Source organism: Artemia sp. Qi Xiang Cuo, chromosome 1 (genome assembly GCF_049724085.1).
Source record: "Artemia sp. Qi Xiang Cuo chromosome 1, ASM4972408v1, whole genome shotgun sequence".
In the NCBI taxonomy this organism is placed as follows: domain Eukaryota; kingdom Metazoa; phylum Arthropoda; class Branchiopoda; order Anostraca; family Artemiidae; genus Artemia; species Artemia sp. Qi Xiang Cuo.
The window spans coordinates 67011778-67023920 of record NC_142794.1 but is presented as its reverse complement, the minus strand read 5'-3'; the positions used below and the strand labels follow the sequence as shown (position 1 = coordinate 67023920).

The 12143-nt window shown below is 35.4% G+C and overlaps 1 protein-coding gene across 2 annotated transcripts in view; it reads left to right on the top strand.

Annotated features, from left to right (window-relative positions):
* The window catches only part of Ufc1 (Ubiquitin-fold modifier conjugating enzyme 1), a 36417-nt gene extending 35985 nt beyond the window's left edge, over positions 1 to 432 (top strand). For both annotated transcript variants that reach the window (XM_089095965.1, XM_089095961.1), the window contains exon 5: positions 277 to 432. In XM_089095965.1, the coding sequence (XP_088952091.1) occupies positions 277 to 354 (78 nt within the window). In that variant the 3' untranslated portion in view covers positions 355 to 432. The remainder of the gene's footprint in view (positions 1 to 276) is intronic.
* Positions 433 to 12143: the final 11711 nt, after the last annotated feature.

The window sequence follows — 12143 nt, the reverse complement described above, 5'->3', positions numbered from 1 at the left end:
AAATTTACATTAGATATGGCTGAAAAAGCAGTTGATAAAACTCCATCACACTATCGACTGCCCGTCCCCTTAGATATATATATATATATATATATATATATATATATATATATATATATATATATATATATATATATATATATATATATATATATATATATATATATATATATATATATATATATATATATATATATATATATATATATATATATATATATGTATATGCTGCTCGCTTAAAGAGAGTAGATGTAAAGGATTTTCTTTTTTTTTTAGCTTGGACCTTGGATGGCCGTGGAAATTCCAGATTTAATAGCAAGAGGTGTTGTTATATATAAGGACAAACAAGAATAAAATGTCATTTGTCTGTTTTTTTTTCCTGGTCATTGGTGTAAATAAATTGGTTTATTTTTATTGCACGCGCTTTTTCTATTGACAATAAATAGGTTTTTTTCGGTTCTTATTATGGGAAAACACCCAGCCTTCTAGACATAAGGAACCTTTCAATATTGCAATTATATGGGCTACAGGTATTTTTGATCTTAAGTCAAAATCGTGTACATTCCATCCAAAAGACAGATGGATAGTGATTCCACCACCCGAATCCACCACCACCACCCAGAAAGAAGTTATGAAATAAACATTAGTTGCCAGAAAATTTGTTTCATTAATTGTTATATTCGTAATTACAAAATAGGGATGCTGGCGTCTGAGTACCGATCAGTAACGCTTCATCTAATTATATTCTTTCAAAGAAAGTCATGTTTTTACTTCAACTGTATTATTCCGTAATTTTGCTTTTTATGGTTGTGGGTGAAACAACTATAAATTACGGTTGTTTTCTTTGGGCGAATAATTTTAGTTACGATTTTAGGAGTCCAATTTCTGTAAAATGAGGCTATAAGATTGACAGATAGACACGATCCCATGGCTATGATAGATAGGCATTGATAGCACTGAATCACCGTTTAGAAAATTTAATATTTTGGATGCTGGCAAATAAGAAACTTTCAAATAGGAGCCTAATCCGTCTTTTAGTGACCATTCGACCAGGAGCGCTGCTTGTCTTTTAGTACAGTCAAAATACGGTCAGACCTTGAAAAAATTGCAACAAAAATGTTTTTAATTCTAATCGATAGAGAAAAATGAGCTTATGAACATATTCAAAGTTGGCATCGCAACCCCGAGGCGAAATGGACCGAATTTGCCCTTAAAGTATGGAGGAGGGTGCAACAAGCTAAAAAGCATATTTCGTGATAATGAACAGAAAGGGATGTCTTCTATGGGGTTATTGAGGTCGTAGAAAACGAAAATGAAGGTGTTCATAACCAGTATCACATGGATATTTTTTCAAATTCCCCCTTAGAGTTTGAAATGAGAAGGTTTAAGTCCGAAAATCAAAGAAATATCCTATTTTAGTGAGCAAGGAGTCCTTTTCTAGGATTTTCCTGGTCGTGGGCTACGGAAAAGGAAAAGAAACAGATTTTAAACACCCGCAATTGCAATATTACGGAAAATAAATTACATGCCTCTTCTGTAGAATTGGCTACCTTTTATTGAAACGCTAAGTTGAGAAAAGTCTTTTTTAGATTGAATACACGGAACTAAAGCATAGAAAACAACTTAATCGAATACCCTGCCCAAGAGAAAAAAATCGGTACTCTTGCATTATGCGGGCCTCTCGGGTTAACTGCTATAGAGTAGGCAATGATAAAACCCGTTTTTGACATGTTTACCGCTATAAACTAGGCAATGATAGCATGGTTTTTACTGCGTTTACGATATTAAACTGTTGTTTTTGTGGATTTAGGGGGGGGGGAGGTACCTAGGTTAGGTTAGGTTACGTATTTAATATATGCTTTTGAATTATTTTCACTGGAACGGCTTACCGTGTCGAGCTAAACGTCCTTGGCATCATAAGGGGGATCTTCAAATGACCAAGAGGCAACTTGTGCATAGAACTACTGCTGTTAATACTACTGCTACCATTATTGCTACTACTAGTAATACAACACTACTGCTGCTGCTGCTCCTACTGCTACCACTACCACTATGATACTAGTACTATTATGGCTAAGGGTATAAAAGTAAAAATTTGAGGGAATGTTGACGGGAAATTTGAACTAAATCAAAATACACTATGTGCTTACAAGTAGTAACGTATATGCTGGTCCGAACCCTACACGGGCAGGTCTTACCACGGGCAGGCATCTATTACTACGAACGGTACATGCCTTACCAGACAGGTTTCTGTGGCAACACCTATTTCCTGAGTCAATCAGAGATGTTTCTACCAATGTTACTTTATATATCCATGAATAAGATACTAATTCTACAAGCCTGAGGCATGAATATGTGTGCAGTTTCAGGGGTACATGGCTTACCACGGACAAGTCATCTATTAATACAGACGGTATAAGACTTTTCAGACAGATTTTTCTAGGTTCAATATTCAGAACGAAAAATCTTCATATATCGTTCAAGAGTTTAATAGTCTTTTTGTAAAAATACTAGATTCAGCCGGAAGATGCAATTAGCTTTTATAGATCAGTTGAAAAATCAACTTGAATAGATACTCATATTTGTTAAATTTATTCGTTTTTAAAATGGAAAACTCCAAAAGGATTATGGTAAGTGGATATTTTTTATTCTTGTATTAACAAAAAAAGGATCTTTTCCATACTTACCGTTTAACTATCTTTCATCTGGGTTTCAGCGAACTATTGCAATTAACTAAGGAAAATTTATATGTTTTTGTAACAGCTGGTTAGGTATAAGGATATTTTGGCTAGAACGCTTGCAGGAATATCTCATATTTAAGACTAAAATTGTCTGTCATCTTGGATCAATTATCTTAAGCAAATTCACATGTTTTATGACACGTGTTCAGATATAGGGTATTTGGCCTAAGATTGTTCTTAAGTACATTGCAGAAATATCTCATTTTTAAGACTAAAATTGATCAATGCGTTTCCTTTAAACATATACAATATCGTTAATGTGTTGGGTTAGCTTTGGTTTTAGGGAGGGGAAACGGTGTCCCCCATTAATATTCTGAATAAATATCGAACGGACCTAATAATTAAAATAGTGTTATTTTATATGTTAGACTGAGCTTTGGTTTTAGGGAGGGGTGTCCCCCATTAATATTCTGAATAAATATCGAACGGACCTAATAATCAAAATAGTGTTATTTTATGTGTTGGGGTGAGCTTTGGTTTTGAGGAGGGAGAACGGTGTCCCCATTAATATTTTGGATAAATATCGAACGGACCTAATAATCAAAATGGTGTAATTTTATGTGTCGGATTGAGCTTTTGTTTTGGAGAGGGGGGAACGACGCCGCAAAATTATGTTATTTTTTACGTATTTCATATTTTAAATATTGATAGCTTATCTACTCCTAGGACTAGTAGAATTCTTTCCTTTTTTACGTGTTTAAGCCTATAAGCCTGTAAGTTATCTGGGACACTTACCTTGCGAAAAAACTGAAAATTAATTTTCATTCCAGGAAATTGATGCTCAAAGTCTGCCTGACCAAAAGCGATCAAAGCTAGATGCAAGGACTGACGCCACTGACATGGACCTAATCAGATCTTTGAACATGGTGAACATGGTGTAATCTGCTATGCGCCCCCGTCGGAGAGGCAGGGCATTTCTAATGAGCTACCTGCAATTTCTGACGTAAGTGCCTTTATCAGATAATTTTGTGTAATTTGGGTGGGTACGAAGGATGCGGTGAGCGTGCAATAAAAAGACACAATTCCATTCTACATAAATGAAAATCGATAATATCCCCATAATTTTTATTCAAGTTTATAACGCACTTATAGTTTCGCATTGCAAATTCCCTATTAATCCTGTTGAATCCCGTTTAACTTCTAGTCTCGTGCACTGTTCGAGGTAGTCCGACCTCCTTGCGCCTTAACCAATCAGAGACGGAGCCCTCTAGCAGTCCTTTGCTTGCGTACGAATACCCGTTTCTGGTTGTCATTGATGTAAACGAGATATATATTCGTCGGAGGAAATAACTCGAGTTAAAAAATAGATATTATTTATTCGCGCGTTTTTAAAAAAAAAACTATCATCAAAGCTTTAGATCTACAATTACGAAACAAGAAGGGGTAGGTATCCTGAAACTATTATTTTGATAATTTCGGAAATTATTTCTTTCTGTGATTGTGCTCAATAGACTCTTTTGAGATTGTTATCATTCTAATTGACATGTAAATAATACATTACGCACCAAAACGTGATCTAAGGCACTTGCCGTGAAATCTATGCATATTTCATGGAAATCTTAATTAAGTAAAATCAACGAGACGAATGCCATGTTATTTGGCTTATCAGTCTTACGTTACATAATCCTATTTTGTCCCATTAATGATTTTAAATCGGCTAGTTGTATGTATGTGTGTGTGTGTGTGTGTGTGTGTGTGTGTGTGTATTTACTCATGGGGTAATTGTTGAAGAAAAAAGAGTGGGATGGGGCCAAAAAAAAAAACTATTTCAATCTTTATCAGATAATGTTTTAAGTTTGATACATTAAATGACTTTGGTACTTATTTAGTAGCCGGTAAACACGTGACTAGAAGCGCATTGAAATCTGAAAGATGCTATATGAAAAAATAGGTTATCGCTTCCTAGTGAGGTATTGCTAACTCCGTGATAGATATTTTTTATCGTACTTTCTTTTATTTCATTGCTATTAGCCAAACTTCACTTCTTGTATGCTTACCAACTGCTAAATAAGTACTATGCTTTTTTGGCTTAGTTATTTTCTGTGAAATTAATACCGTAAGAATGGGAAATATACAATTGGTTATGTTGTCTGAAGGTAATTTATATGATTTTAATAGACAAGTATTTAGTCAGTATAATAGTAGGAAAAAAGTAAGTTTTGACGGTGTGGTGCAAAAATTGGCACAGTTTTTTTCATTTTATAAAATAGTGGATATTAGATATGGAAAATAAATCCCGTTTTTATGGATTAACATCGATGAATTTTCGTCTCCATCGACATCAGCTCAAGGAACATTTATTTTCGAAGAGCCTTCACAAATCCTAACATCGCCAATGGAGTTTCAGGATAGTGGTGTGATTGATACTGACTTAGAGGGGCTAAAGGGTTTCTTAAACAATCTTTTTGGTGATATAGCTAGTTTAGATGATTTCAGCTGTGATATAGATATGACTGAGGATCCAGAGTGGTCAAATACCTTTATAAATGAATATTTAGATGATAACCCCCCAGTCCATCTAAAGCGATTTTGCATGGTAATAGTCATAAAAATCCAATTATACCAAATGACAATGTTGGGTGGTTTGATCAGCTATCGCCACACACATGTAATATTTTGGACGATTTTACTCGCGGGTTAATATAAAACCCACCCCCCGCTATTTTAATGAATAATAATTAAATTCAGGATAAATTCGCAATAGCTGATCAGCTATCCCCAAACACATTGGAAGGTATGCTTAGTAAACTGGGTGATTTCACCGCACGCATCACTAATGCAATTGAACAGACAGGTGGTGGTGCTATTGAAGATTCTATGCCACCCCCACTATAAAGCTTGACGAGAGTAGTGAAACATTACACCCACCAGCATTTATACTACCAGATTTTTTCTTATCTGACTCTGCCTTGTACCATACTAAAGTATACACGGCCAATTTCACTGACCCCTTTAATTCTTTAATGTCTGGGGGTATAGTAACAGACCCCCTGGCTATTACTCACTCCTATGTTAACAATATTCGAGCCCCTCTTGCACAAAAAGATGGGGGCGTGGGGAGGGGGGATAGTTTAAAAGCGTGAATAGCACTAAAAATATATTATTTAAATGAAAATGCGAGCGAACTTTACTCAATATACTTACATACAGAAATGTTAGCAATTCGCCCGCATTTGGCAAATTGTGAGGAGATTTTTCTAGATCGGGTAAGCAACATCGTAACTAAACTGGATAATAAAAATGAGGGGGGTAGTGGGTCAGATATTTTATTTATTGAGAATTTAAGTGTTAATATTTGTAGATTTAAAAAAGATTTTATTTTAAGAGGTGGTGCTGGGGGAGGGAGGGCTATTGAATAAAAATATAATTCAGATGTGGAGGGTTGTAAAGGAATACAACAAATTTGTTTCGATGTAAGGCTACAGTGTTTCAAATATGCATTTTTGATTGCCGCCTTTAGACCTCTGCAAAAATATGCATCTAAGAGAAAGTTGGACGAATTAGCAGCTAATGGGGATGGGTCAAAGTTTCCTAAAGTAGATTTTAATTGTTTAAAGGGTCAATTTCCCGTAACAATAAAAGGGATAGATATTTTTGAGCGGGCTAATGAACATTTAAAGATTGGTGTTATGGTGCTACAGTACGACACAGAATATGAAGAGGGTCAGTGTTCTGATAAAAAGGGTGTATTTTTTCCAGTTAGGGCTCCGTCTATTGAATCAGTGCAGCATTGGGTCTGGCTTCTATCTATGCCTACTTCAGAGCCTGATTCAATAGGAAATTTTAATCCAATTACAGATATTAGTAGGGTTTAATGTTAGGGTAAAAATCATGAGGTACGTTACTATTGTCCAACATGCCTGTCCCGATTTTGGACCGATTTAAAGTTAAAGCATCACATGAAACACTTTAAACGTCATGGATACCAGGCTGTGGAAACGGTTAGCAGAAATAGGGCGATCTTACGTTTTAAAAACTTTCAGAACACGCTCCTACAGATCAATAAGCCCGGTTTGGATTGCGAAGCCAAACTCACAGACGTGTACGATTTGTCAAATCCAAATCGTGTTAAAATACATGAAGCCATCGGCGACTCTTTCGCACATGCACAATGAGACTCCAGTAATACAATGGAAATTTTTGATTTAGTTGATTCTCTGGGTGTTGAAGACCGCATGTGCACGGCATTGACCAGTCTGATTAAAACAGCGAATGGCACAATTTCGCACCTACGCTACACAAACTATCCTATGCTCCTATCACCAGATGACAGATTTTCCATTGAAATAGTAAAATATGTTGCGTTTGCAAGGGACTATGGTATTGGGAATGGGAGAAAGAGGGAGAAAATGGTGATCGACCATGATCATTTATGCCAGGAAATAACATTGGGAGGGAGTAACTTTAGAGGGGTTGCACATCAATCGTGCAATTTAAACGTTAGACAGCAATATTTCGTACCGGTTTTTATACACAATTCCAATTACGATTTAAAGTTTATTTTACCGGCGTTGGCCCGCATTGCCAAGAGGGAGTTGTAGGTAACGCATGGAAAGATGGTTTTTTTTCTTATAATATCATACCCAAATCATCGGAGCAGCTACTTTTCCTAGAATTCGTTTCGAAAACAGTTGATAAGGGTAACAAGTGCCTTAATAAAATCTTTTTCTTAGACTCATCCAGTTTCTTCCCTAAATCTTTACGTCAATTGGTTCAGATACAGAAAAGCGACAGTTTTGATAGTTCCCCCCTGCTTAAACAGCGTGGTTTCGATGATGAAATGCTTGATTTATGTACGTGTAAAAAAATATATGCATATGATTTCTAAAATTCTATCTCAAGGCTAAATGAGATATTCTTACTACCAGTATAAGTATTCTACCATTCTCTTACTAAGAGTCAATCTACCACTGGTGACTATGAATTTGCCAAGAGGGTTTGGGAAAAGAGAGGGTGTGAAAATGGGCGGGATTACTGTAAACTGTACTTGGCCAGTGATGTATTGACTCTTCTTGAAATTGTTTGCAAAAACACGGATAAAATCTATGGGAAATTCGGGTTGGATTTAGGGTATTATTTTTCCACTCCTCATCTGGTGATGGACTTGATTCCTAAAATCAGCAAAGAAGATATAGGTCTGATCACCGACGTGGATCAGAACCTGTTTGTAGAGAGATAAATGAGGGGTGGGTATGTTTTTCACGGGGATCGTATCATGAAAAGTGATCCGACCGGACAGACACCGATGAAAAGTCAGATGCAGTTTTTTGGATATGAATTCCCTTTATCTGTCGGCGATGTCTCACTACTGTTTGCCGTGTGGCAATTACAAATGGCTTAACGATCCTTGTGCTTCAAATTTCCCCAACATTGCTACCGTTGAGGAGAATGGGGTGCAAGGACGTTTTTTGAAATTGACGCTGAAATACCCATGGAAACCGATGACTGGGTAAAAGTCTTTGTTTCCCCGTGCATAGACAGACCGATGTTTGAGGACTCTGAGTCCATACAATTTACCTAGTAGAGGATGGGAGTATGCATTAGGTACCTTCAAAGCGAAAACATATTGCTGAACTTAATCGGAAACAAAATATTGTTGTTCAGTGCTATTGAGATGGCTGGTTTCCAGTGGTTTCAAAGTCACAAAGATTCATAGAGCCCTCCAATTTGATCAAAAGCCCTCTATGAAAACTTTTATGGACACCTTTGTCAGTAAACGTTCACAAGCGAAAACGAAGGTTGAGAAGGAAATCTATAAACTCATTTTGAACTCAGTCTTCGGTAAAATGTGCGAAGACGTACGAAACAGAAGTCGCTGGGACATTGTAAACAATTCCAAAGACTGTGCTCGAATGATTGCGGATCCAAACTTCACATCGTTTACAGTCATAGACTCTAATAGACTCTAATAGTCATAGTCCCAAGTCAATTGGTAGTGCTAAAATCTGAAACGGGAAGCGATCAGATATCCAGTGGTGTGTTTCCTTGGCCGAAGGTATACTGTGCGGAAACGCACAACAAGGATATCAAACAATTTTGCAAAGGGGTGCCTACACACTTTCTAAAAAAAAAATTTCAATATGAATTTTTATAGAAACTGTGTGGAATGTAGTTTAGTCCCTAGAGTGAAAGTCATGGCGATTCGCTCATTACAATTTAAAAACTACACAGCTAGAGTTGAGAAAAACGCCATGTCGCCCATATCAGTCAAAGTTTTTTTTTACTTGAGGATGGCGTGAAGGTACTACCACACGATCATTATCTAATTTCAGACCGAGTTGAATGTGTAGATTATAGAAAACAACTCGGTCTGGAGAAATTAACTTAAATTCTTTAATAGTACTAGGTGGGTGGGTGGGTGGTGGGTGTTTTGGGTATTTTTTTTATTCTATCATTATTAATAAATGTTCAATATGTGCAAGGCACAAGGAGTTATTTCTTCATAATTTTCAGTATACAGTTATTTCATAATTTAATGTTCCCGGCACCAGCCCGCCGCAGCGGGCCCGCTGCGCCTTCTGGCCGCCGCAGCGGCCGCCTCCCGAAGGTGGGGGTACCCCATTTCAATTTGAAAATGTATTTTTTGCAAATAAAAAATGTTATATTATTTTAAGTGGTGTTTAATAAAAACAATTTTTTTCCTATTTAAAATAAATGTTGTAATTTTTGTTATAAATAAATAAAAAAAGAAAAAAGTTATATTTATTAAATATAATAAAATAAATATATTAAAATATATATAAAAATAAATGGTGTTTATGTTTTTCTTATGAATAAATATAAAAAATCTTAAGTCTATTTATTAAATATAAAGCGATTTTTTCCTAGTGCCTATTTCTAACAAATGTTGTTTATGTTTTTCTTATAAATAAATAAATAAAAAAAACCTTAAGTGCATTAATTAAATATAAAGTGCTTTTTTATAATTGCATTGTTTGTAAAGTGTTGCTTATATGATAATAATACAAGAAAATATGATTCTTTATTGATTTTGTTCTTCTTCTTATTATTCTTGAACGGAGTAGTAATGGGGAAATTATTTAGACATTAGACATCTATAGTTTACAGTTAGCTGTAAGTGAGCTGTTGAAGGTAGCAGCAATATATATTAATTTAAAACACCATTCAGATCGTTTCTGTGTGGTCCATCAATGTCAGGCAAAACGACACTCTTAACTAAAATAATTAAAAATTGTGATAAAATGTTTATGGAAAAGCCAAAAAAAATCTACTATTGCTACAATATTTAAGCTATTGCTATTGCTATTGCTATAGCTTTTATAAAATAAAAGTTATTGCTACGTCGGTGCAGATACACCTCATACAGGAACTTGATGTTTTCGACATTATTGAACCGAAATCTTGGTTTATTATTGATGATTTAGCTGAGTCCATTGAACAATAGTCCCAGGAAATGCTAAAATTGTTTACTGTTCGCTCTCATCAGAGCAAATGTATGCGAACACTTGCTTTGAACTGCACTTGCCATATCATATACAGTGTTTTTACTTATCTTAGTTCTTTAGAAATTTTCAAAAGACACTTATATCCCGGCGTCCCCAAGTTTGCGCTATCAGCGTATAAACAGTGAACTAGTAAACTTTACAGTTGCATCCTATTGGATCTTAATTAAAATACACCCGAGAATTTACGTGTAGTACAGATATTTTTGACAATGAAATTACAGTATGTCTCCCCATGAACAGTAGAAATAGCTATTAGTTGCCATCATGACACTGAAGAAACTACATGAAAATAGACATTTATTTTCCCTTCTAATACTTAGGAAAGCCATGCTAAAACTTGGTATTGATAACGATTTCATTAATCAAATATGTGAACTTTGTTTAAATTTAACCGAGGGCAATGTTCAACTGACAGAAGTAGTTAAGCAACGGGCAAAGCAACACCGTTTCAATGTATGTGCATTGACCTGTAAAAAGAAAGGAAACAAATTTAAATGGAAACATCTCTTTCAAGTGGGCAGTAGATTTTTTCACTTTTGCTGCCAATAATTGCAGGACTTGTAAACAGTTTGCTCTACATGGCTAGAGCCTATAAATTGACCCCAATAGAACTCTTTCTTTCACCCGTGGAACACTTTGAGGACAATCTGAGTTAATTCATTGACTATGATAATATTGACGATGATAAAAAAAACTACTTTTACTTCAAGATGCACTTCTCCGAGTGGACAAACATAAGCCCTATCGTGCAAGACCAGTCAATGTGAGTGTCATTGATTATAAAAAAGGAGCATCTCAGGATACTTCTGCTGCTGCTGCTGGAACACAATTAAAGACGGAGGATTTGGAGTAAATAGTGTCGAGCATTGGAAATCTAATGCCACACTCAAATCGTGAAAAAAGTAAAAGAGTCATGACATATCTCATGGAAAGTGGTCATGACCATATTCAAGTTTATAGTAATGGGAAACGAATTATAGTTCAAGGGAAGAGCTATAATCCACTTAATTTAATTTAAGATTTGGTTACAATTCGTAAAAGACTTATATCATTTGAAAATTATCTGGACAACTTTTTAAATACATAAAACTTCCCCAAAAACCATATTAGAAATAGGCAAATTCTAAAAAAAATAAATGAAAATGGTCCTTCCTCATCATCATCAATATTAAAACATGAAGACGAAGAAGAAGATGCAGATTTTAAATCAGTCTTTGAAAATACTAGCCAACCTAGTGGAAACATTGATTTGACGATGAGGAGGAGCACACCGCTGATAGCTAGAAAAAAGCGAAGACGTATTGATATCAACTCAACGTCACCACCACTACCACCCGCTAGTATACGAAAGGGTGTTGGACGTTACACTACGTGTTTACGTTTAAAATGGCTGAAGTTCTGAAACGTATTTATGAAAATATTGGTGAAGTGGGAAGTTCAAGATCTCCCACCACTTTCCAAAGTCACTGGTGTTCACACTAAAGGTGTACAAGACTATCTAGAAAATGAAACAAGTTACACACTACTTAGAAATCATAGACTTGGTGCTAATCATTATTAAAAAACTAAAGCCTTTTTCCCCCTACACATACTGCAAGACGATCTTATAATTCTAGACGAGATCTAAATACATCACAATGTACCATGTCTATATGTACTACATGCAATCAGTGTTTATAGTCACTATGCGTATGCCATTCCATTTTGGACAAAGAGAGGTGTTGAAGTTGCTCAGACTATAGAAAGTATTCTCGAACAAGATTCATATAAAAAAATTCAAACGGATCGGGGTAGTGAATTTGTTAATCCACATATGGAAAAAGTACTAATGAAATGTAATACAATGCTCTATCATAGTCATAGTCCTAGAAAGGCTGCATTGGCCGAACGATTGATAAGAACTATTCGACTTTTAATTTCAAGATATTGTACATTG